Genomic DNA, 26,314 nt, shown 5'->3' on the forward strand with positions numbered 1-26,314 from the left:
ACCCGTCTACAGCTGTCGCTTGATATATCGTCCATTTTAGCAGATGACACGCGCTCAGCCAATCGCGTCTCGATTTTATTAGTGCCAGTAAAATGACGTCAGTCATTTGAAGCTCTTTTTGGGGGCAACCAACCCCTTTCTGTAGTGGATTTTTAAGCTTTCCTTCTGCTTTTAGTTCCTCCAATTTTTTGAGTTTCGTTCCCATTGCTGCTGGTTTCCATTTTCTTTTTTTACCGTTTCCTAAGTCATAGATCGGGCGCTAATGACCCTAGCCGTTTTGTGCCCCAAAACCAAAACAAAAAAAGCAAGTACAATAGCAAAGATAAATTTAAAAAAAAAGAAAAAAAAAAAACTCTAACTGATCGCTAAACGTGTGAAATAAGATGATGGTAAACTTTGTAACACAACACTTAACATCTACTAAACATTACACTGCTAGATTTATTCCAGAAGGTGACCAGAACTATAAACTAGACATATATAATCTTTAATGTTGGCATTACAAGGTTTTGTAATAAATAATACAATAATAAAACACAAGGGCACGTACATAAGGTCCTTAAAGGATACTGAGGCAGAAGGGCTGAAGGAGCATTACAGTGTACTACTGGCCATCAGACCTCCTTTTAGAACACACGTCTTAAAAGAACCAAGGGGCCACAGATGGTGCTCCAGGAATTGACCTCTGAGAACTTCTGCCAACAAACACTTTCGTACGTGATGAGATAGGCAGCCAAGAGTTGCATACACTTCACAAGATTGTAACTCAGACTAGTGGCAGTCTAACGAATGACTAATGATCATCTTGCTGAAGCTACCTGATGTCCAATAAACCAAATGCAACACTGGAATAACATGCCAAAGCTCGAACCAGTGGTCTGCACTACGTCCCCAGAATACTGTGTTTAGAGTGCCTGGAATGAGAAAGGAATCACTACCACTAGAAAAGAAGAATCGCAAACCAGCCTACAACCAAGAAAGCTGTCAAAACTACATTCCTTACTGGACAGCAGTGGAAAGGCGAGGAAATGTACACTGCCGTTACATACACTAACCCTAAGGCAGGTAACTGAGGTGTTAGCGGCCACCAGGCAAGAAAAATTATCACTGGCTGAACTTAACAAATTGTAAAAAGTAGAATGCAGTAAATAGTAATAAGAAGTTGAGGAAAGCTAATCAGATCTGGCTTCCCTAAGCATTTCAGTCACTGCTCTTCACCTCAGCAACACTACGAGCAACAACACGAACCCAAGTCACTGGAGAATTTCATAATATCACAAAGGTGGATATTTCTCTACTTATATTGAAATTCTTCCATCTTAAAGCTTGCTGGATCCGGTTTATGATGAAGTCCACACCCTCGTGACCACAGCCCTACCATCCTGCAGTCCATGCGTACTGCCAGCGGTCCCGGCATGTTCTGGCACTGCGCGGACCTAGCTCCTTCAGAGTCCCCAACTGAACTGGCCCACTCACATGAGCCGGAAAAATGACAACATTGCCCTAAAGATAGGGCAACAGTTACTGCAAATTGATAACTGCTGCTGCTGCCACTAGTGGACTGGCAACCCTTGTGAAACAGAGTGGTGCCAGTCAACATGAGAAGAAGAGAAATAACAGCAACCATGCCAACTAAATAAAACCATCTGGCATCCAACAGAGGGTGGAAATCTACAAACAGCACCAACGTGAGCCCGCAGTATGGCTCAGTTCTCTGTTCATCTGTGTTGAAATTCTGATTGGACTACATCAACAATTTCTGTACTCTTAAGATTTAAAATACTGCAGCAGTAATCTATAACTGCTAACTGAGGTATTCTAGACGGACGACGGAGACCACCTCGCTGAGGTACGTAAATGCTCTGTAACGTTCAAATGTCATTAATTCCTTTTAGTATTGATTCATAATGGCAGCAGGATCTAAATAGCATCTGTTCTTTTGGACATCTCCTTTGGGATTGAAGTTTCTTTTGTTTGGCAATTTATTCAGGATGACAGTTTTTGACAAAACATACAAAGACATGTAGGTCAGGCTTTTTCTCCAGTCACTTCTCATATGGAGTTCCAGAACAAAGTTCTTCAGTTAATCAGCAATTTCAGATGAAGATAACTGTGTTGATGGCTTTGGTCCAAAAGGACAGTAGTAGTCCAGCCTCAAGCAGCATGCAACAAGCCACTTCAGCCAACTAAAAGTTCTTTCATTCGGCAACAACATTCTGCTGTGGTCTGTATGGAACTGAGAGATATTGGTTAATTCCTGCCATTCTGAGGATGGAGTTCATTCTTTCATTGCAGTATTTCTTACCGTTGTCAGATCATAATCCAAAAGGATTTAATTTTATTACTAGCCAGATTTTAAAATAGGTTTTTTGAATGCAACAAATTCATTGACAACCCCCTTCTTTATGCCAAAGAAAACGGGCTTGACACAATCTGTTATGGTGGTATACAGAGCCCACAAAAATCTCCAAAATTACTTAAAGATGCTTCTATCATTAGTCTACAGACGTCAGAGTGGATGAACCCCAGAAGTTCAACTGAGTTTCCTTCTCATTTAGTGAAGGAAGTTGATGTACTTTTTCCTTAAAGACACAGTGTATTGAGCGAGATCAACAGGTTTCAAACATGTCACATACTTACGTTTGAGTATTCTGATCATGTCTCACAAGTTCAAGTGGTCTAACTGAGCATGACAGATCTGCATATTATGTTTTGTAACTTTTAGCTCAGCAGTGACAAATGCCTTTGAACCTTTTTCTTGCAAATAAAATTAATTTTTGCTTTACCATTAGTATCTCATATAACTGCTAAAGTTTTCTCAAATGTCATGATGTTGTAATTGACCACATTTGCTGCCAAAATGAGATACGTTCTGAGTTTTGGCAAGTACATAATGTTTCCTGGTGTTACAGTGTTGATGCCATTGGTTACAGTCATGATGCATATGTCATTGTTATCTGTTAGTTGTGTAGTGCTTTTATCTCCTGCATTTATGTCACATGTATGATGTGTAACTACTGTCTATGCACTACAAAATGTTGTAGTCACAAAGCTTCAGGGCAGGAAAAAAAAAAAGCGCTCATATTTCATGGATCTTTTCATATTGTGAAAGCCACATTTCTACACTGGCTTTTGTTTTTATTTATTTTTGTACTGATTTTACACTGTAATTCACAGTATTTTTTGGCTTGTTCATGAAACATTTACCCAGTTTAACAAACACCGTGGTATTTGTACTTCTACTGTCTTCCTCAATGTTTGCATTGTGTTTTTCCAAGACTTCTATTTTTAGTATCTTGACATCCTATATTTGTCACAGGGCTGAATATCAGCTCTAAAATTGTTGTGGCTATCTGCAGTCTTGCAGAGCAGCACGACTGACAACAGGTCAGCATTTATGTTGACATCTATTGCTTGTAACTTGTTCACAGCATTGAAGAGAATTCAGTAAGATATTATGTCACATCATTACTGGGTTCCATTTTGTGAAGTGTGAGGAGTTTGAAAAGTGTTGTTTCATGAGCAAATCCTTTGGAGGAATAGATAGATTCAAATTTAAGATGTACCTGAAGCGATTTAGTGCATTTCTTTACTTATTCCAGCTCAGTGTGATTGATAGCTAAAATCAAGTCTGCTTTTTGCTTTTACATTTGCCACTACCCATGCTTCATATGCAGTTTCAGCAGCTGAGAGACCCTTCACCAGCCAAAGCAGGTTGCAGTATGCCTCCACATACAATCCCCAAATCTTGTTTCTGATGTGTAGTGCTTTGACTTGTGTTCTCTTTACCACATGACAGAATTTCTAGTTGAAATCTGCGTGCTGCAGGCATATGCAATATATTTGTCATATTAGCAAATCTCTCACCGCACTTCCCAGCTTAAGAATTTAAGTTTTCACCTAGTCGAAAAATGTCATTTTTGCGATTTGTATAACTTGGGCCCAAAATTTGTTGGGATGTGGTTTAACAATACAGATATACTACATAGTTATAGAACAACTTTATTTGTATCTCGCTGCATAGAGAATAACATAAAACTACTAACAGTTAAAAGACTGCTACAGTATCAAAGCATTCCGTCTTTTTTTGATTTACTGTTATTAATTATGAAATTTCTTTCTATTACAGTATACAAAACCCCAGGTCTCACACCAGGACGTGGACAGAACATATATAACTGTGATTATGACAAGCCACCTGGTCCTGGTCAGGTTTGTGATGTTGACATAAAAACCTGGGACCCATGCACTCATGAGAACATGTACAACTATCATAAAGCAGCTCCCTGCATATTCGTAAAATTAAACAAGGTAAAACTGGATCTGTACTTGCATTGTAGTGTGTAATATTGCTGTAAACATAAAGAATAGGTAACAAAATAGTACTAGCAAAATGTTTATTCACTCACACAGCCACACCATCAACACTATTGTGTTAAGTAGATTGTCATGTCCAGGTCTAGCTAAATTGGATAAACTGTTTCTGATAAACAAACAGGATCCTTTACCAAGTACATCAGGTTCTTGAGATTGGTGAGTAAAATGAATGTGATTTTAGTATTATTTCATATACTAAGGACAGTCCAAACAGTAACTGTTACATTATGGAAGGTATACTGCTCAACATACTGCGTCTCCTTAAGGCTACTTCTCTTGTCATATCTCTTAGGTGGATAAAGCTGGAGCAAATGTGGTGTGGAATGTGTAAGGCTTATTCAAAGCTCTCAACTCTTTTTGTCAGTACTTGCTTGGCAAACATTGGACCCTGCTCTTGCAATACTCCTTCCTTTCTCATGCTGCAGGTCTTACCTTCCCACTATTCTTTCTCCTCTCCCTTGGCAATCATGTCCTCTGCATAGTCAGTAAACTGCAACTTGTAAAAGTATTGGAAGACTTAGATGGATTTCATTTTTGTCCTCCTTTCCTTTCTTGTTCTGACTTCTTCTGTCCTCATCCTCCTCCCTCCTCCTCCTCCCTCCTCCTCCTCCTCCTCCTCCTCCTCCTCCTCCTCCTACACTTGAGGTCTCCCTTTCTGTTTGCTTCCTCCCTGTGCATGCTTGAAGGCCAGCCCATGCATTTGATATGTAGAGGGTGACTGGGTAATGTGTAACTTCCAGCATCTAGATCATCGTGTAGGGATCGCAACCCATGAAAGATATGGCAACACAGAACAGCAACCTCTAATTCAGTGCTATGGTTGGGAAATCACCTAGTGCTAAAGTGGTGGTCTCACCGTCATCTCCTACAGTTGCTCAACACACCAAGAAACCTTCACCCACACCAGTCAAGTCACTTGTGATGCAATTAACACAAAGGAAATTGAAAGAGTAATACACGTGCAATGACTTTTTGTGTGCATCAGATTGGCTAACACCTGGGTCCACGTCTGTCAAATGTAAAGATATTAAGAATTCGAACAAAGATGAATGTAGTTGCCCTTCAACAACTTGGACATCCTCTACAACAGTAACGCTGCACGACACCTCTGTCCCACGAACCTCCATTTGACCAGTGTGAATCACCAACTGATTCATCTGAAGTCATATGAGTGACCCAGGAGGTTACAGGTACCTCTGAAGAAAAGAGGATTGTGATCCCCAAGTCTCAGAACCCAGTAAGAGTGCACAATTGAAATCTACCACTCAACAGCCACCAAAGTAATTACCCATTATAAGAGAAATATCTCCTATCATCTAATACGGCTGTTCTCCAATGGAACATTTATGGCATCAGATCACATAGGGCAGACCTATAGCTGGTACTGCAATCATAACCCCCAGTTGTTTTATGCCTCCAAGAAACAAAATTACTACCCCAAGACTGCTTTGATCTCTTGCACTTCACTCTAGTATGTTTCAACTTTCCTTCTGAAGAAGTAACTCCAGCTCACGGGGGGTGTCCTGACACCCATTTGGGACAACATCCATAGTCAGACCATTACATTGAACAGCCAGCTACAAGCTGTTGCTATCCATCTCTCTCCCCAGTTATACTTTTCCTCCGTGTAATATCTACGCACACCTGTCATCTGATCTCACCATGGCAGACATATTGGAGCTTACTGTTCAGCACTCTCAACCTATTTTGCTACTTGGTGACTTCAGCACCCATTTCATTTGGGGCTCTCTGAGAACCTGCCCAAGAGGCTATCTCCTGCAAATATTCTGAACCATCTTACTGTTGCTTCTCTCAACACTGGCAAACCCACATTTTTTCAGAATACGCACACGCACTTTCTAACACCTAGATCTCGCATTCTGTAGTGTACGGCTTTCCCACTGTAAGGAGTCATCCACCCTCTTAGATACATACTCTAGTGGCAATTTTCTGTGTGTAATTCATCTGCTAACTCATGTACCATCTGTGTGCAAGACCAGTTGTCAGCTTCCTAAAGCTGATTGGAGGCCCTTCTCTTCACTGGCAACATTAAATGATAAACTTTCTACAGCAGTGTTGAGCAGGTAGAGTACTTTGCAAATATTGTTCTAACTGCCATAGAATGTTCCAGCTCTAGAACCTCTTCCCTACCATGATGTGTACCAGGCCTCTGAATGAGGAATGCTGTGATGTGATTCGCTTATGGAGATGTGCCCTCTGTGTCTCCAAACACCATCCCACAAAGGAGAACTGAATTCATTACAAATAGTTTCATGCAAAGTGTTGTCACAATATCAGAGATACCAGGAAACTACTTTGATCTCTCTTCCTAATTCTTTTAACCATTTTACTCACTCTTCTGTAGTTTGGGGCAACCTACATTGGATTTCTGGAATTCAAGTAATCTCCCAATTCCTGTTCTGATTGTAATGAACAATGCCATTGTGGACACTACTGATATTTCCAACATGTTGGTTAGATACTTCGCCTAGATATCAAGATCCACCCATTACCATCCTGCCTTCCTACTTTGGAAATGATCATAGGCAACTCGAGAGATATACTTTCCCTCAGAATCATGAATGCTACAATTTTTACTATGAGGAAGCTGAAACATGCTCTCACTTCATCACGATCCTCTGCTCCGGAGCCAGGTGATATTCACATTCTGATGGTGCAGCACCACTCTCTTGATGGCAAGCACTTTCTCCTTCATACACATAATTGCACCTGGATAGATGGCATGTTTCCCAGATCCTGGCTTGAAGCCACTATAATCCCCATACCCAAGCCTGGTAAGGACAAGCATCTTCCATTCAGCTACCACTCAGTTTCCTTTATCAGCAGTGTCTGCAAGATGGTGGTATACATGTTCACTAGTTGGCTGATAGGGTGGCTTGAGTCTTGGAATTTGCTAACAAATGCACAATGTGGATTTCATAAACATTGCTCTGCAGTTCATCATCTCATCACCCTGTCAACCCATGTTATAAACAATTTTCTGCATGAATTCCAGGCTTTAGCTGTTTTTTGATTTGGAGAAGGCTTATGATACCTTCTGGATAAGGGCATCCTCTGTACAATTCATTCATGGGGCTTGCAGGGCTGTTTGATCCTTTTTATTTGAGAGTTTTTAAAACATTGTGTTTTCAAGGTATGTGTGGGTTTGACTCAGCCTCAGCCCTCTATGCTGAGCATAGTGCTATTTGCCATAGCATTTAACTATATTGTGGACTGTCACCAGCCAGGCATCTCAGGCTCTCTTTTTGTCGAAGATTTTCGAATCTACTGCAGCTGTCAATGGCCATGTTTACTAGAGTGACAACGTCAGTGATGTCTTAACCACCTTTACTCATGAAGTATTGACAATGACTTCCAATTTTTCATGAAAAAACTGTCTGCCTGAACTTCCGGCAGTGTAAGGAGTTTATTCCACCATCCTTACATCTGTGTCCTGTTGCACTTCCATTTGTCGAAACCACAAATTCATGGTGCTCATGCTTGATAGGAAACTCTGCTGGTCCTCCCACATATCTTACCTGGAAGAATGCTGTACCTGATCTCGAAATATCCTGTGTGTTCTAAATGGTACTTCAAGGAGAGCAGATCAGAAAATCCTCCCATTTATATCAATCCCCTGTCCAATAAAAAATGGACAGTAAGTCTCATTTATTCATTGCACTATTATCTATTTTATGCTGTTTCAACACAATCCACTATCAAGCCATATTTTTGGTCAATGGGACTTCCTACACTTGCCTAGTTATGAGTCTCTGTGCAGACACTGCTGAACTACTGCTGTCATACAAACATGATCTTCTCCTCAGAAGATACTCATGCTATCTGTTCTCTATGCTCAACCATCTATCCTATGCATCCTTTTTTTATGACTCCCTTGACTGTCTATACAGTGTCAGTGCAACCTCCAAGAGTTCACTATGTATACTTCTTTTGAAGCTTAGCCTTACATTACCTGCCACATTCCCAAAGGGTGAGTGCCCTTTAACATTTTGGCTTTGTGCTGAGGTCTATGTTCATCTTGAAGTTAGGTGACTTCCCAAGATATTATTCTAGATTCAACCTACCACTACTGTAAGTTTCTCAAACTTTACACCATCATCCACACATCCACACTTATGGTTCTATGACTGACCATGATGTTGGGTGTTCCTTTTCCATTTGCAATAAACATTTTAGATACCAACATCTAGAACAATGCTCGTTTTTTTTTTTTTTACTGCAGAGCTTTCTGCACTATAAAGCCTTCTAATACATCAAACGGCACAGGTTTCTCAATCCTGTATTATGTTGAGATTCATTTAGTGCACTCAAAAGCCTCTGTCTGCTACACACATACCACCCTATAGTGCAACGAATACAAGAATGCATTCATTCATTCATTCACTCACTCACTGATGATGGAGCCAACATGTTGTTGATGTGGATCCCTGGTCATCTTGGAGTGTTGGGGAGTGAAGCTGCTGATGGTGCTGCTCAGGATGCAGTCTGACTACCTGGCCCTTTCAGCTTTTGTGTCCCTTCAGATATTATCTGTGTTGCTGCACACGGGAATATTGCATCACTCTGGCATGAACACTGTTCTTCTCTATATGGGAACAAACTTCAGGAAATGAAACACCTCCCATGGCTTGGGTGTTTCTCTCTTGTCCCTCCCAACATGAGGAGATACTTTTAGCTATGTTGTATATTGAATACTGTCATTTTAATCACTGTAATTTGTGGAGACCCCACACCACTGAGCTTACTGCAAGCAACCATTAACAGTATGCAATTTTTTGACCCAATGCTGATTTTATAACTGTTTGTTTTCATACTTGTTTGCCATCTGAATTATCACATACTTAAGCAGATACAGCATAAGTTGTAGACACTGTTTTACCTTTTATTCATTGAAATAATATGGAGAAGAAACTTCAATGTTCAACCATTTGAGCAACCTCCTGTAAGGGGAATTGGTCAATTTTAGCTATCCCTCTACTTCAGTTAATTGGTCTGGGAGTGTTATTGACTGCAAATTCATGCAGTAATAGGTCATTTCAAGTTATGACATGGGCACTTATGACTGTTTAATGGTTCTTGGAACAGTCTTGAATACTTAACTTTCAGATTTGCACTTCACTGAATGGGTGGTGTAGCTCTACAAAAGTAAAATTCTTACCCTTTTTGAAACACGCCTGGTGTCCACATCTAGCAATATTAAGACAGTTTTTATGGTACACTTACTATTATCCCTCAAGCGAGGCATGTCTGTGTGTAAAGTGTACTAGTCACAAACAAAATTTTGTACCCCTTAATTTTTAAAAAAATTGGGAGCCCATACCTATTCCTTCATTATTGCTCCAGCTAGTGTAGAATATTAGAGTGAGTAGCCACACATAAAATAAACAATAAGATAGGTGAGAAGAAATTTACAAACTGTGCAAGAAAATGACCCAGGTTATGAGCTAGTAGCACAATCCCATAATGAGGCAGTTATCTATGACATAAATATTAATCAAATAAGTGGGTGGTAGGGATCTGTTAAAGTTGTGAGATTTGTGTGCAGCTATGTAGTTGTACGATGGCAGGTTTATTTTATTATTATTTAATTAAATAGTGATTTAGCTCATATTATGTTAGTTTATTTTATTGCTGTTTTATTTCTAACATAAACTGTAATAAAGGTTTACCCTGGTAACATAAAGACAGCTATTTTTTACATGTGTACAAACTGCAATGCTTGCTTGTTCATGTCATGAAAGCTGGCATGCCTGCTCAAGGGTTAAGTGACATAGTTGGCACACTGGATTTTAACTTTCACTTCTTTATTCCTACAAAGACATACACAGATTTATCATCCTAATCTTATCTAGGACTGATGTGAGACTAGCCAAATGGTGACATAAGACCCACTGGTGCTCACATAATGTGCAACAATTATAGAAGATTTCTATATTTTTTTAACTGTACATAATTAAACTTACAATTGCAATGTATTAACATTCATGAGTTTGAGTAAAAATTTAGTTCAACAGATAGTGGCAACTAGTTTGATATAATCATTGTGTTGAAATAAATCAGTTTTCACATCGAAATTGCATGAAATATTCTCTGTTAACAATTTGTTGATGAATGTAGTCAGTTACTTTGCAATTACCCCATGACTTTTTATGCTAAAATGACTTTGGTGTCTTTACATAGTGTTACCTCATAATTACTAATACATTTTCATGTCCTGATCTTACATATAATATTTTCAGTGTGTATTTATGTTTGGTCTGATGTACTTTCAGTTTAAAGTATAGCATCTCCATATGTCAATCAGATTTGAATATTAGGCAAGTAATTTTGATATGTATGGTAAATGTAAGACAAGATAACTGAAATTTGTGCATGTACATAACACTGTGTAAACATTGCATAATACTATTACAAACTCTGAAATCCTTGGTATCAATCTGTTTGTCATGTGCTGTCTACTTTGCTACATTACAATTGGCCGTGCTAGTCTGAAACAAATTGTCATCAAAATAAAGCATTTTAAGTGTTCATGGCTGGTTGCATATTCACCAGCATCATTAATGGCTTCAGATTTCAGAACATCCAACATGGATAAAATAACATTAAGATTCACTACATTGCTGTGCATATTTTTCATGTAAACTGTCATTCATTGTGACACCAGGTTTCTGCTTTTATCTGTCTGCAGCCACATGCAGCAAATATGTCTACACTATTAATGGGCATTGGCAGGTGACAGTTACGAAGCTGTTCTTCAACAGACAGAATTCATTTAAAATCTTTCAGTTTACAATACAGTCAAATAAGTTACAATACTAAATAATGTTATTTGCTTACAAAACTTCTAGAGCACAATCCCATTAAATTGCTAAGATATTTTGTGTATAAGCATGCTTTCAATGTAAAATTTCTTCATTACAGATATACGGTTGGGTCCCAGAGTATTATAATGACACGAACGATCTCCCTGAAGATATGCCTGAAGATCTGAAAGACCATATTCGTTCAATTACGGTTCCTGAAAAGGTACAGCATATGTATATGTTACAATGCACTCAATTAGGAGTGGATGAATGACAGTAAATAAGTAGGTAGTTACAAACATGTGAGTAGATTTACAGAACAAGACTGAATCTTTCACTTTGTTATTGGGATAACTATGTATGGAAGTTCCTTAAATCTGGAAAATGTAAAACAATTTTTTTCCTAACTTCCTGGCTTTCATATTTCTGTAGCCACATTCATTTCATATTGGCACATTTTGAGTTTGAAAGAGGGGGGGGGAGGCAGTGGGGGAAGGGGGGGAGGGAAGAGAACAATCAACTAATATTATCTAGGAAGCTCTAAAACTTCCTTGTTAAGGTCATACTGATATTAACAAGTATGGTTCCCAAGTACCCCCGGGTGCAGGTCAGTCCCAGGGAAGGGTGATCAACAGAGCTGTTACCTTTTCAACTGCCTACTTGTCCCTCTGTCAGGAGCTTATGAGGTGTGAGCCCAGGTGTGAATGATCACTTACGGCAGATTAGCAACCTCTGAGAGGTTCCCCAGTTGGAAGGAGCCCACCACCAGACCTGCTGGCAGTAATGGGGGATTTTTTCACAATGAGCCAATCACCATCTCAGTCTAAATGAAAACAAAATGAGGCTGAAGATTCAAGGACTCTCCCAGATGCACCCTGGTTCCTCATGGTACCACATATCAAAGATGGTCAGTCCTTCACTATGGTTAATCCATTTACTATTCAGAAAGTAGTTGATGTAGTTCTAAGCCCTGTGAAATCCTGCTCTTGCTTTTGTAATGGAAATTTGCGTCTGGAGGACAATTGTGGTTTTCAAACCCAACAACATTCTGTTGGTGTCAAGGCCCATCATACACTAAATTCTTCACATGTTATTTACACTAGGCTGCCTGATAGTCTGACCAAGGAAGATATCCAAAATTACCTCTTTGATCAGGGAGTCACTGTGGCCCTTCGGGTAATGATAAAAGTTGATGCAAACTTAGTGCCTACATGCATTGCTTTTCCCACAGTTGATCAGGTAGCACTTCCATCAAGGATTAAGGCATGCTGAGAGTTCATCACAGTCTGACCATACATTCCAAACCCAATTTGTTGCTACAATTGTCAACATTATAATGACACTCATGTGTTCTGTCAAAATGTGGTGAAATGTCACTTGTGGTAAAGCAGCTCATGAGGGTGATTGCCGCCTCCTGCCTGCTGTATCAGTTGTAATGGTGACAATGCCACATCATCCCATGAGTATCCCATGTATCATCTATATCTACATGATTACTCTGCAATTCACATTTAATTGCTTGGCAGTGTGTTCATCGAACCACAATCATACTATCTCTCTACCATCCCACTCCCGAACACCTAAACCTTTCTGTTCAAGCTCTGATTTCTCTTATTTTATTTTGATGATCATTCCTACCTATGTAGGTTGGGCTCAAAAAAATATTTTTGCATTCGGAAGAGAATGTTGGTGACAGAAATTTCGTAAAAATGTATCGCCGCGACGAAAAACGTCTATGCTGTAATGACTTCCATCCCAACTCGTGTATCATATCTGCCACACTCTCTCCCCTATAATGCGATAATACAAAACGAGCTGCCCTTTTTTGCACCCTTTCGATGTCCTCCGTCAATCCCACCTAGCAAGGATCCCTCACCGCGCAGCAATATTCTAACAGAGGACGAACTAATGTAGTGTTAGCTGTCTCTTTAGTGGACTTGTTGCATATTCTAAGTGTCCTGCCAATGAAACGCAACCTTTGGATTGCCTTCCTCACAATATAATCTATGTGGTCTTTCCAACTGAAGTTGTTCATAATTTTAACACCCAAGTACTTAGCTGAATTGACAGCTTTGAGAATTGTACTATTTATTGAGTAATCGAATTCCAACGGATTTCTTTTGGAACTCATGTGGATCACCTCACACTTTTCGTTATTTAGCATCAAATGGCACCTGCCACACCATACAGCAATCTTTTCTAAAACGCTTTGCAACTGATACTGGTCTTCGGATGACCTTACTAGACGGTAAATTACAGCATCATCTGCGAACAACCTAAGAGAGCTGCTCAGATTTTTTTGTCACCCAGGTCATTTATATAGATCAGGAACAGCAGAGGTTCCAGGACGCTTTCCTGGGGAACACCTGATATCACTTCAGTTTTACTCGATGATTTGCCTTCCATTGCTACGAACTGTGACCTTCCTGACAGGAAATCACGAATCCAGTCGCACAACTGAGACGATACCCCATAGGCACACAGCTTGATTAGAAGTTGCTTGTGAGGAATGGTGTCAACAGCTTTCCGGAAATCTAGAAATGCGGAATCAACTTGAGATCCCCTGTCGATAACGGCCATTACTTCATGCGAATACAGAGCTAGTTGCATTGCACAAGAACGATGTTTTCTGAAACCATGCTCATTACATATCAATAGATTGTTCCCTTCGAGATGATTCATAATGTTTGAATACAGTATATGCTCCAAAACCCTACTGCAAACCGACGTCAATGATATAGGTCTGTAGTTAGATGGATTACTCCTACTACCCTTCTTAAACACTGGTGCAACCTGCACAATTTTCCAATCTGTAGGTACAGATCTACCGGTGAGTGATCAGTTGTATATGATTACTAAGTAGGGAACTATTATATTAGGGTAATCTGAAAGGAACCTAATCGGTATACGATCTGGACCTGAAGACTTGCCCATACCAAGCAATTTGAGTTGTTTCGCAACCCGTAACGTATCTACTTCTAAGAAACTCATGCTAGCAGCTGTTCTTGTTTCAAATTCTGGAATATTCCATTCGTCTTCCCTGGTGAAGGAATTTCGGAAAACTGCGTTCAATAACTCCACTTTAGTGGCACAGTCGTCGGTAACAGTACCATTGGCATTGCGCAGCGAAGGTATTGACTGCGTCTTGCCGCTTGTGTACTTGACATACGACTAGAATTTCTTCGGATTTTCTGCCAAATTTCGAGACAATGTTTCATTGTGGAACCTGTTAAAGCATCTCGAAGTCAGTGCCAAATTTCGCGCGTCTGTAAATTTTATCCAATCTTCAGGATTTCACGTTCTTCTGAACTTCGCATGCTTTTTCCGTTGCCTCTGCAGCAGCATTTAGACCTGCTTTTGTACCATGGGGGATCAATTCCATCTCTTAATAATATGAGGTATGAATCTCTCAATTGCTGTTGCTACTATATCTTTGAATTTGAGCCACATCTCCTCTACATTTGCATAGTCAGTTCGGAAGGAATGGAGATTTTCTCTTAGGAAGGCTTCTAGTTGATCAGCAGTTCATTCAGTAGATAAAGGTGAAGGTGAAAGTACCTACCCTATTGCTCACAAGTTGTTGGCTAGTTGAAAGCTCTGCTTTTTACCATCCATTAGAAACATTACCATTCTTGATATGCCTTGCTCCAAGGACGACATGGTTATGCAACCTTGTGACCTCCAGTTCAGTATTTCAATTGTGAAATCACCTGGTATTACAGCAGCATCCCCATCTCCTTCTCCTACAGTTGCACAACAAGCCATCAAATCTTCATCCCGGTAACAATATCCCCTGCTACACAACCAGCATGTTGGAAAGGACAAAAGCAATACTTCCATGAAGACTTTTTATGTCCTGCCAGCCACCAAACATCTGAGTCTTCACCTGCCAACTGCAAAGGCTCCAAGAAATCAAAGGCAAATGGTCTTCTCCTTCCCCAACGTGGACATCCTCTTCACCATCATCGCTGTGTGATACCCTCATGCAGCTGACCTTCATTTTGCTGGTGCACTCTGTAGATTTCATGGAACAGGATCCTCCAGCCTCCAGCCTCCAGCCTCCAACCTCTGGACTCTTACCAGTAAGTCTTCAAACAATGACACTGGGAAGCTGCCGAGGTTATTGTCCTTATTTGTTCCTTCCTCCCCATTCCCCATTATGACTCTTCTTTAATGGATCATTCATTGCATTAGATGCTACAAGAAGGAATTACAGCTGCTCTGGGAACCTCCACCTGTTTTCTTCCTCCAAGAAATAAAATTGTGTGCTTGCGACTGCGCAGACCTCTAGTGTTCACTTCTGGTCTGCTTTGGCCTTCCCCCAAGAGGATGGCATTCCATCTCATGTCTCATGGAGGAGTCGTGCATCATTCTACTCATCCAGAATAATGCTCACAGCCAAAACATCTTGTTGAACACCTGGCTGCAAGCTGTTGCAGTCTGCATTTTTGTTCATTTCACCTTTTCTCTTCGTAATATCTACATCCCTCTGTCATTTGCTGTCATAAGAGAGACTTACTCCATCCTACTGGTCAGCTCCTTCGCCCCCTTCATGCTGTTTGGAGACATCAATGCCCAGTATACCCTTTGGCAATCTTTAAGAACCTGTCCAAGAGGTTGCTTCTTGGCTGATCTTCACAATCAGCTCAACCTCATTTGTTTTAACATTGGAGTACCTACATTCTGACCTATTCCCACTTGGCCTTATTGTTTTGCACTGCCCAGTACCCAGCTTATTGTAATTGCAAGTGGTCCATTCTCTTTGACATGTACTCAAGCAACAATTTCCCATGCAATATCTGTTTGCTGACTGCTACCCCACATGTGTCAATCTTCAACAAACAAAATTTGCCCAGTTGTGATGACCTGGTAGAGAACCTTATGAACATAATCCTTACTGCCGAGAATGGTCCATATCACCACTTCATCTTTACTGCACCATATCCCAGGCCCCTGGTGGACACTGTGCCACAATGTGACTCTCACACAGGGACATGCTCTCAATGTTCTAACAATCATCTCACAATGGCAAACTGAACTTGCCATAAATAATTGTGCATGTAGTGTTGTTGCATTCTTCAGGATAGTAAAAAGGCAGCTGGATTTCATTTACTATTTCTTTCAACATTTCAGTCCCTCTTCTGTCACGTGGGCAACATCCATGGGCTCAGAGATCAATTTCCATTCTCTGATTTCCAGCCTGACCATAGCAGATGATGTCATTGTGATCGCTATTGTTATCTCAAGCACCTCTGGCTGCTATTTTGTGGAGATTTTTAGCCCCAGCCACTACCATCCCAAATTCTTCCCTCAGAAATAAGTGGAGACAGTTCTGGTGATACCCTTCTCCTCTCAGAATCATGAAAGCTACAATGTCACCTTCACGGTGAATGAACTAGATCATGGCCGGCTGGTATGGGGGATCAAGTCTCTCGAACTACTAACCATTGGATGATGTGGATTTTGAGTGTACAATTCAGTAGTAGCATCTCCTCATATTGTCAATCCATGTCATGAACAGTTTTCTGTGAAAATAGCAGACTGTGGATGTTTTTCTTAATTTGGAAAAGCCTACACCTGCTTGGTATCCTCCATACTCTATACATGTGGGGCTTCTGAGGCAACCTGCCAAATTTTCTTCAGGAATTTTTAAAAAACAGAACTTTCAAGGTAAATGTGGGTTTGTCCTTCTTAGACACCTTTATCCAGAAGAAGGGGAGGCATCAAGGGTCTGTCTTGAGCATCGTCCTCTTTCTTATAGCCATTAACCCTATTATGGACTGTCCCATGCCAGACATCTCTGGATCCCATTTAATCGATGGCTTTGTGACTGTCGCAGTTCTCCATGAGCTTGTGTCTTTGAGCAACATCTTCAGCAATTTATCAATAATCTTTACTCATTTAGCATTGACAATGGCTTTTGCTTTCCCACTGACAAAACTTCTGGTACCGCACTGGGTATCTTCCACTGTATTTACATCCTGTTCCTGTTGCTCTTCTGTTCACTGAAACAATGAAATTCTTGGGGCTCATGCTCAACATGAAACTTTATTGGTTCTCCCACATGTCTTACCTGGCTGCAAGGTATACCTGCTCCCTCAATGTCCTGTGTGTCCTCAGCCCTACTCCATTTGTACTGATCCCTTGTCTGTTCAAAACTAGACCATGGTTGTTTCCTTTATTCCTCTGTATCTCCATCCATCTTACACCATCTTAACACAGTCCATCATTGTGGAATATATTTGGCCACTGGCACCTTTTACATTAGCCCTGATGAGTCTCTATGCAGGAGCCACCAAATTACCACTGTCATACTGTCCTCCCCTTAGCGGGTATGCTTGCCATTTGACTTCCATGCCTGGCCAATCATCTTATGCCATCTGCTCTGGCAGCTTAACTTCATGTTACCTACCATAAATCCCAATGGGTATGAACCATCACCACCTTGGCTTCATGTGGTAGTTCATCTTCAGCTTGGACTTCATTTGCTTCCTGAGGACACTACTCTGGATTTGATCTATCACTGTGTTTCTCAACCTTCACCTACAACTTAGCACTAGCACCTTTGTATACACTGATGGCTCTAAGACTTACTGTGGTGTAGGGTGTACATTCATAATTGGCACCAACCATTTTTGATATTGGCTTACAGAAAACTGCTTGATTTTTATGGAAGAGCTCTTTGCTGTCTATCAGGCTACCCAGTGTCACATGCATTTCAATTGTCACATGCTCTGATTCTCTCAGGGCTCTTCAGAGCATCTGTGTGCTGTCCACCATCCATCCCTTAGTGTAATGGGTCCAAGAAAGCTTCCACTTGCTCGCTGTTGAGGGAGTCACTGCAATGATCATTTGCATTCCTAGTGATGTCGGTCTTGCATGTAATGAGGCTGCTGGTGCTGCTGCCAAGGCTGCAGTCCTCCTACCTGAACCTGGTAGTTCTTTTACTACTTTGGTTGATTTTTTTGTGTTGCTGTGTCTGCAGATTGTGTTACATTGGCATCACCACTGGTCTTCTCTTCATGGGAGCAAACTCTGGGAAATTAAACCTCTCTCAATGGCTTGGCCAACCTCTTCTCAGCTCTCTTGTTGTAAGGAGATAATTTTAGGTTGGTTATGTATTAGTCTCTGTTTTAGCCATTGCCATTTGTTAAGGGGTGAACCCTTGCCAATTTGTGCTAATTGATATAAATCTCTGATGGTTTGCCATTTCCTGACTGAATGCCCTTTTCCTTTAACCACTTACATTCCAGTGTGTGTTTGCAATCTGACTTATCAGCCGTTTTAACAAACAATGCTTAGACCGTCCACCATATTTTACTTTTTGTCCATTGTAGCAATATGGTGAAGAACATTTATCCTTTGGTTCAGGTCCTTTGCTATCTCTCTGGAGTATTTGTTGGATCTTCCTCCAAGGGGAAGACCTTCTCTTTCCCTCTGTTGATTGGACTTACAGTATGATCACTTTTAACTTCTTTTACTTATTAGTGTAATATGGTTATGACATGACTTCAGTTGTTTTTGCATCCACGCAAAGGAAAAGTGGGTGGGTGGGGGGATAAACTTCACTTGATGCCAGCTTTAACATCAGAGATTTTGACACTTCATCTCTGGATGTCCTTGATAATCTCTGCAGATTCATGGGAATGGTTTGATGGAGTCACCTGGGCAGTCACAGCAGATGTACAAGAAATCAAAGAAGAGACAAACTGCCAAGTTTTCTCAATTTCCAGTTACACAATAACACGGTGATGCAGCCCATAGGTGCACTGTGAGAAATCTTGTGGGGAAACTACTGGATGAAGCAGTGATGGTATTGAAGGAAGGGCTGAACTTTGAGCCTATATATAATCTCCTCAAACTACAGAGACTGTGAGTGTTACGGAGTAGGCTAACCAAGGAGTACCAAATGATACTGCAGAGGAAATCTACCAGAAAACCTACCAAACCCTCACCAATTCAGCTCTACCCTGAAGCAACATCTCCAAAACACAAAGGGCAGTATTTTGTATTCTCAGAGAAGACAAAGAAATCAATATTCTTACAGCTGATAAGTGCAACGATTGAAAGCAGAAAATTTTAGATTGTGAAAGTGTACAGATATAATTTAGAGAGATTCCATAACATGTCTTGTCTGATTAAGTGAGAATGTGTAAGTAGTTCCAAAAGTTTTCTTACTGATCTTTGGGCTGTACAGACAACATAGAGTATCTAATTATTTGAATAAGGACACAAGACTGGAGGTAATGTTTGTGTGATGTAAATATCCTCTCATATTTGGTCAATGTAAGAGCAATAGTAAGGGGACTTTAACAATGGTGATTGCTACATTACAACCAATTAATCAGTATGGTAACAATCCCCATTGCTTTAGTACACAGGGAAATTACACTATCAACAAGGATGTCCTATTACACTCATTGCATCGCTTCTTCCACTTATGATCTACACCCTATTCCACTAAAATAACAGAATTTGGAATTGCTATTACATATAAAAAATAATTACTAGAAAAACAGTGAATTACTCTTCCTCTCTTTCATCCAGCAGATACAACAGACTATAACACATTTAGTGTAATAGTTTCTACAAGAAAATGGTGCATCTCAGGATAGGGGTTTCTATTCAGGCCATTATCTACTCAGCACTCCCTATATGTACTAATTGTTTTAAAGTAAATGTAGTTGAATCCTGTAGGAAGTGTCTAGTGCCACTTGTGATGTGCTTATAAGATATTTCTGAAGAAAAATATGGAGAATTTGATGACCTAGTTAAACTTCTTTCTATGTGTGTCAGTCTTATATTTAACACAATACAGTTGGTAAAGCTTAATGCACTGATAAGACAAAATATATGTGAACTGGTAGTTAATCATGATAACTCAACACCTTGGTATTGATTCTTGTAAATATCAATGTGAGTGAAATAACTTTGTTTCAGAGGAATACAGTGTGGATATCTTGTGAAGGAGAGAATCCTGCAGACATTGAAAACATCGGTCCTCTGAAGTACATACCAGATCGTGGGTTTCCTGGTTACTTCTATCCATATGAGAATTCTGAAGGATATCTCAGTCCACTGGTTGCTATCAATTTTGAAAGACCCAAAGGTGAGATTCCTGTTCAGCTGTATGAACTTTAATTGTTCATTTCACATTATAAAATGACACAGTGAATCACATAATTAGTAATTACTTCAAGTAAAAAGAATTCACAAGTAATTTCTCTAGGCACATAAAGAACAGTACAGCTATTTGAAAGATTGATTTAGCAAATCCTTGTTTGTACCATCGTGGTAGGAAGCATGGAGAACTTTTGTCTGAAAGACTCTTCACAACTTTTTTCTTTACCAAGTAATTCCAGTAAAGTTTTTGCTCTTCTTATGGGTAACTTTTTATAGCCTGTCAGATACAAGTAAAAGTGACTCATTGTGTGGCCTTGGTTAGAGCGTTTTTTGCTATGGGGATGCAGGAAGTAATAGAATCCAGCAGTTTGTCCTTGATTGGAGATGGGGTGTCATCAGGAGTGCCTCATGGAAGTGTGATAGGTCTGCTCTTATATTCATTATACAATAATGATCTTACAAGCAGGATGAATAGCAATCTGTGAGTGTTTGCTGATGATCCCTTGGTAAATGGGGGAGAGTCATTGTTGAGTGACAATGGGAGGATACAAGGTGACTTAAACAAAATTTGTAGTTGGTGTGATGAGTGGCATCTTGCTCTAAATGTAGAAAAATTCAAGTTAATGCAGATAAGTAGGGAAAACAATATCATAAGTTTCAAATACAGCATTAGTATTGTATTGCCTGACACAATCATGTTGATGAAATAGCTATATGTATATGAAATGGGAATTGCATGTAAGCATGGTAGTAGGGAAGGTGAATGATTGACTTCGGTTCATTGGGAGAAGTTTAGTTGAGTGTGCTCATCTATAAAGAAGACTGAATATAGAACACTAGTGTAACCCATTCTTGGGTGCTGCTAGAGCATTTAGAATCTCCACAAGGGTAGAATAAAAAAAGACATAGAACAAATTCAGAGGCAGGCTGCTAGATTTGTTACCAGTATGTTCTATCAACAGACAAGTAGTACAGAGATGTTTTGTGAACTCAAATGGGAATTTCTCAGGGAACATTATTGAAAAAATTCAGAGGACTGACATTTGAAGCTGACTGCAAAAAAATTCTACCGCTGCCAATGTATATTTCACATAAGGACCATGAAGATAAAAAAAATTATGCTTGTATGGAGGCATGTAGATAGTCTATATACAAGTGGAACCAGTAATTCTCAATCTTCAGAGTGACTTCTCATAGATTTTTATAGCAAGCTTAAGAATTTGTCATTTCTCCAGAGTACCAAACCTAGGAAGGAGGCCAGGAGATAAAGTCCTGGCATTACCTGAAAGTTTCCCACTTTCGATTTTAATTTAATCCTTCTCAGTTTTTTTTACCTTTAATAATCCTCACTGATTCTGTATATGGAAATATGCAATTCCTTCCACAGCAATCACAAGTTATGAGTAAAGACATAACAAATGAGTACCTCTTAATTTAAGTTTGACAAACTGCTAATGCTGGTGGCTTCAGAAATAAATAACTATTGTGTGAGTAATTAATATAATGTATAAAATGATGATGACTGTTGTTGTTATTATTTTTCTAGTGATGTCTAAGTTCTATTACTTAACAAAATAAAATTGGAAATTTCACCATGATAAACTTTCTGAGTTATATTATACTATTTATTTTTCAGGTGGAATACTCATTAATATTGAGTGCAAAGCTTGGGCCAAAAATATAAAACATAATAGGCAGTACAGAATTGGCATGGTACATCTTGAACTTATGATTGATTAGTAACACAAGTCGATGAAACAATGTAATACTGCAGATTCGACCATGGAAAGCTGAACACCAGTTGTAGTAGAAGTGGTACAGATATGCTGTAATTCAACTATCTGATGTTTGACTGAGAACATATTTGTGTTTTGAACATACTTTTGGAGTTGATTGTCCAGATTAGACTATGTAGGATTAGCAATTGGTGTTGTATCAGCTGAAACATGAACTGCAGTAGTTTTGAGTGTCACCATTTTGTCTTTACTGCACAGCCAACAAATTCCCAACAATCCTAGTCAACTTGGTTATATAATGGTGTGCCTTAATTCAAAAATTTCTGGGGAATTTGGAAATTTATGGTATTTCATTTGTATATTGTCATATGCCACATTCATTTTCATTAAGATATTTTACTTCTAATTCTTCAGAATATATTGTTGTAATTTAGTAATTTATCATCTTTGTTGTTGCAATTCTTTCTTAAAGTCTTTGTCACACAAATCAGTTTTCAGAATTTCCATTCTGCCTCTTGAATATGTATTACTTGAACATTGTTGTAACACTATTATTTATATGTTTAAAGAAAAGGCTGCCACCAGCTGTGCATGCTGTTTCCTGCAGCATGTAAGAAAACATGACACAATTTTAGTACCTATTTCACACATGAATTTTGGATATTTAGGAGAAAGATCATTATTATTTTCTCAGTTCTGTTTTAACTTGAAGTAGATATTATATGAAAATAAAATATTTTTTAGTATTCATGTTGTATTCATGTTAAAAATTGAGAAAAGAGGTTTACATCCTGGGACAAAACTAAGAATGTCATTAATGTCATCGTATGGTCAAAACTTTGTGTAGCCTATTACCATTTGTGTAGCCTATTACCCTAACTGTAAACAGAAAGAACCAACAAATATTTGCTTTTAGTAGCTATCTAAAATTTTTGGAAGTGGTGCTGCCATCTGTTGAAAACCTTACCTTTGGACTAATGGTCACCATCACCCTAGTAGTAGTTCACACACACACACACACACACACACACACACACACACACACACACACACACACACACACACTGGTCCGAGCACTTCTGCCACTTGCCAACATTTTCTGGAAGTTCTGTTCTTTTAGGGTGTCCATCACCACCACCAGCAACGCTTCTTGAATCCTCTCTAGAGTGTAGAAATGATGGCCTTTTAATTAGAGTTTGTTTTGGGAGTAGTGCAAAGTCACAAGGTGCCAAATCTGGTGAGTACCATGGGTGAGTTACAACTGCCATGTTCCTTTTTGTCAAAAAGGTCCTGGTGTGCAAGCACCCATGACAGGGCACTTGTCATGATGCAGCAGCAAGTTCCCTTGATGCCAAAAGTTTGGGCCTCTGTCGCTGCATGTTTTCATGGAGCTGTCGCAAAACATCACAGTAGTATGCAGAATTCACTGTTTGGTTGGGTGGGATGAATTCTTTGTGCACAATTCCCTTGGTATCAAAGAAAACGATCATGCTCTTCACTTTTCTCATCACCTGTCTTGCTTTTTGGGTCTTGGAGAGCCTGAGTTCTTCCTTTGGGATGATTGTTGGTTTGTTTCTGGGTCATAATTGTAAATCATGTCACCGGTGATAACCCATGACAAGAAGGTTGGATCATCAGATGCAGTCTGATGAAGGTCTGTTCACACTTAAACACGATGTGCCTTCTGATCGACAGTCAAGATCCTTGGCACAAATTTTGTGGTGACACGATGAATGCCCAACTCATCAGTCAACATTCAGTGACATGTTCCATAACCAATACCCACTTCACCTGCAAGGTCTTGAATTGTTGAAGTAGCTAATGGGCCTTCCAGTGTAAGCATCATCCTTGATGTCTGTACGGCCGGCCCTGAACCAAGCATGCCACTCAAACACGCTCTGTCCCCCAAACACTTGTTGAATCATTGTTAGGGTGTCTGTAGCACTTTTCCAAAGATTCGCACAGAATTTGATACACGCATGCTGTTCTGTTCGCAGATCCATTGTAAAATTGCCACACACCAAACACAGAGTATTATGGAAATCACTATTGACACGCAACATCTCCTCCCAGTTGAATGCCACTCTGCTCACTGACTCATCAGATATGCAATCTCTCATATAGCAGTACCAAGATCTACTACTCCTACTTTCCAGAAGGCAGCACCAATCCTGAAAATTTTGGATTCTACATCGTACACAAATGATAGGGCAAATGGGCAAACACACATTTGGTGGAGTGGAACAAAAGCTTCTTGAGACACAAAAAAAATGTCAGTGCTACACAGAAAATAGTCAGACAAAACCTGTTTGCTTTTTATCTTAAAAAACAGGCTAGTAATCTCATGGACATATATCGTCTCTCTCCCTCTTTTTTATTGATTTGTTACATTTGTCATCATGGATGAAAAAGTTTATATATTGTGACATCACACATATTTCATACACTCTTAGTATCGGCTAAAATATATGCTAACAATCAATGGCGCTATGTAGGTAAATAATTCTGACTGGAGGTACTAGGTTGTGTTGTAACAATTTACTCTCGTAAGTTGTCAACACACATGGCTAGCTCAAAAGTATGAGAGGCTTGTTTTTTGTTCCAGAGAGAGATGCAATACAATCACCTATATAGTTACACCTTATTCTCAACATTACATAAATTCTTTGTTAAACACCAACTTTTTACACCATTAATTATGATTTGAATACTGTTTATGGCAATGAAAATAAGTTGTCTTTTTTTTGTTTTTCTTTACCAGTCAGCGATTTTCTCTTAAGAAAGCCTGAGCATCATGTTATTATCTCTCTCTCCATTTGTAATGTGTATTTAATGAAAACTTTTCTGCACAAAAAATTTCTTTTCCTGATAGCAGAAATATTAAAAGTATTTTTTTCTGTTGTCTTGTGGGTGAAGGCCGAAAATTATGACTAATTATATTTCACATAATGGCTGCCAATATCCTATTAAGATAAAAAAAGGCAGATGACCAATGATAAACCTTTAATTCTAACAGTAATTTCCACTTAATTATATTCACATCGGGATTTTTATAAATACATTCTGAAGAAACTTATTTTCAATTAACAAAATCGTGCAAACTAAAGTGTCTAGAAGGTTTGAGAGCTGCCGCCAGAGTTATCATTTTATCCACCCAAGTCTTTATCATGCAATTAAATACAAATTCCTCAACGTGGTATACTCATAGTCCTTGTTATTCTTAGTATTTGTTACATAGAAATATATTCATTATTGACATTTTTATGTTCAAAACATGTACAGGTGGTGAGTTTTCTCATTCAAAAATAATAATACATCATGATAGCACATTTACATATATATATGTACACACACACACACACACACACACACACACACACACACACACACACACACACACAGTTTTGTTCATTATCGACACAGTTCACTTGTGATTATCATAACACTTTATTATGGTTTTTAGAGTATTTTCCAGCAGATGGCACAACAGGTGCAATACTTTAACTTTGTTCTAGCTACTTGGGAGCTGCTGTAAAGAAAGCTTTAACAGCACAGGAATAGAGTTCCAACACATCAGTCCAGCATGTAGTTAGGCACAATGTGGGAAGCCAAAGAATCATCGCTGAGAAGTGCAGGTTAACCAGTGTGCTGCTGCTCTGGGGAGTGCTCAACAATTAGTGCTTAGATAAAGCCATGTGAATTTACTGTTGATTCCAATAAATACATGATTTAATACATGGAGAGATGTATAAAATCCTTGCACCATCATTGTATCTTGACGTGAGTGTTAATGGGATCCAGTATGAGTTGAGGCACATAGAAGTCAATGAGCATGTATTTGTTGTAGAGAACTTTAAACTCAGAGTTCAAAGTGGAGGGAAATTTCCAGTAACACAGATTCCAGCCTTATATAATAGAATGTACTCTAAACTAGAGTACTATGTTTCCACTGTACCCTGATGGATAAACACCATCCATTTTTAGTAGGAATCTACATTGTGTGATCTCAAAGTGGGTGAAAGTATAGAGTATAGCGGAGAAATGTCTCAAAAAATGGTAAAATATAAGTTTTGTTCAATAAGTTATCGTGAAATTGTGATTTACTTTTACTGTTGAGGATTAGGAAACTGCCTAGTATGGATCCATTCTTACATTGAGATGGAGCAGCAACTGGACTTGTGGTGTGTGCATGAAGTAACATACTGACAAGTCATCGACAGATCTCTCACCTTGCATACACTTGATGTTCTTTCT

General features: G+C 39.3%; 1 protein-coding gene across 1 annotated transcript in view; it reads left to right on the forward strand.

Annotated features, from left to right (window-relative positions):
- The window catches only part of LOC126322582 (sodium/potassium-transporting ATPase subunit beta-2-like), a 122,409-nt gene extending 99,603 nt beyond the window's left edge, over positions 1 to 22,806 (forward strand). Inside the window, exons 4-7 of the mRNA XM_049994448.1 lie at positions 4,130 to 4,311; positions 11,320 to 11,424; positions 20,142 to 20,310; positions 21,961 to 22,806. Coding sequence (XP_049850405.1) covers positions 4,130 to 4,311; positions 11,320 to 11,424; positions 20,142 to 20,310; positions 21,961 to 22,064 — 560 coding nt within the window. The 3' untranslated portion in view covers positions 22,065 to 22,806. The remainder of the gene's footprint in view (positions 1 to 4,129; positions 4,312 to 11,319; positions 11,425 to 20,141; positions 20,311 to 21,960) is intronic.
- Positions 22,807 to 26,314: the final 3,508 nt, after the last annotated feature.

The sequence above is a fragment of the Schistocerca gregaria genome, chromosome 2 (genome assembly GCF_023897955.1).
Source record: "Schistocerca gregaria isolate iqSchGreg1 chromosome 2, iqSchGreg1.2, whole genome shotgun sequence".
NCBI lineage: Eukaryota > Metazoa > Arthropoda > Insecta > Orthoptera > Acrididae > Schistocerca > Schistocerca gregaria.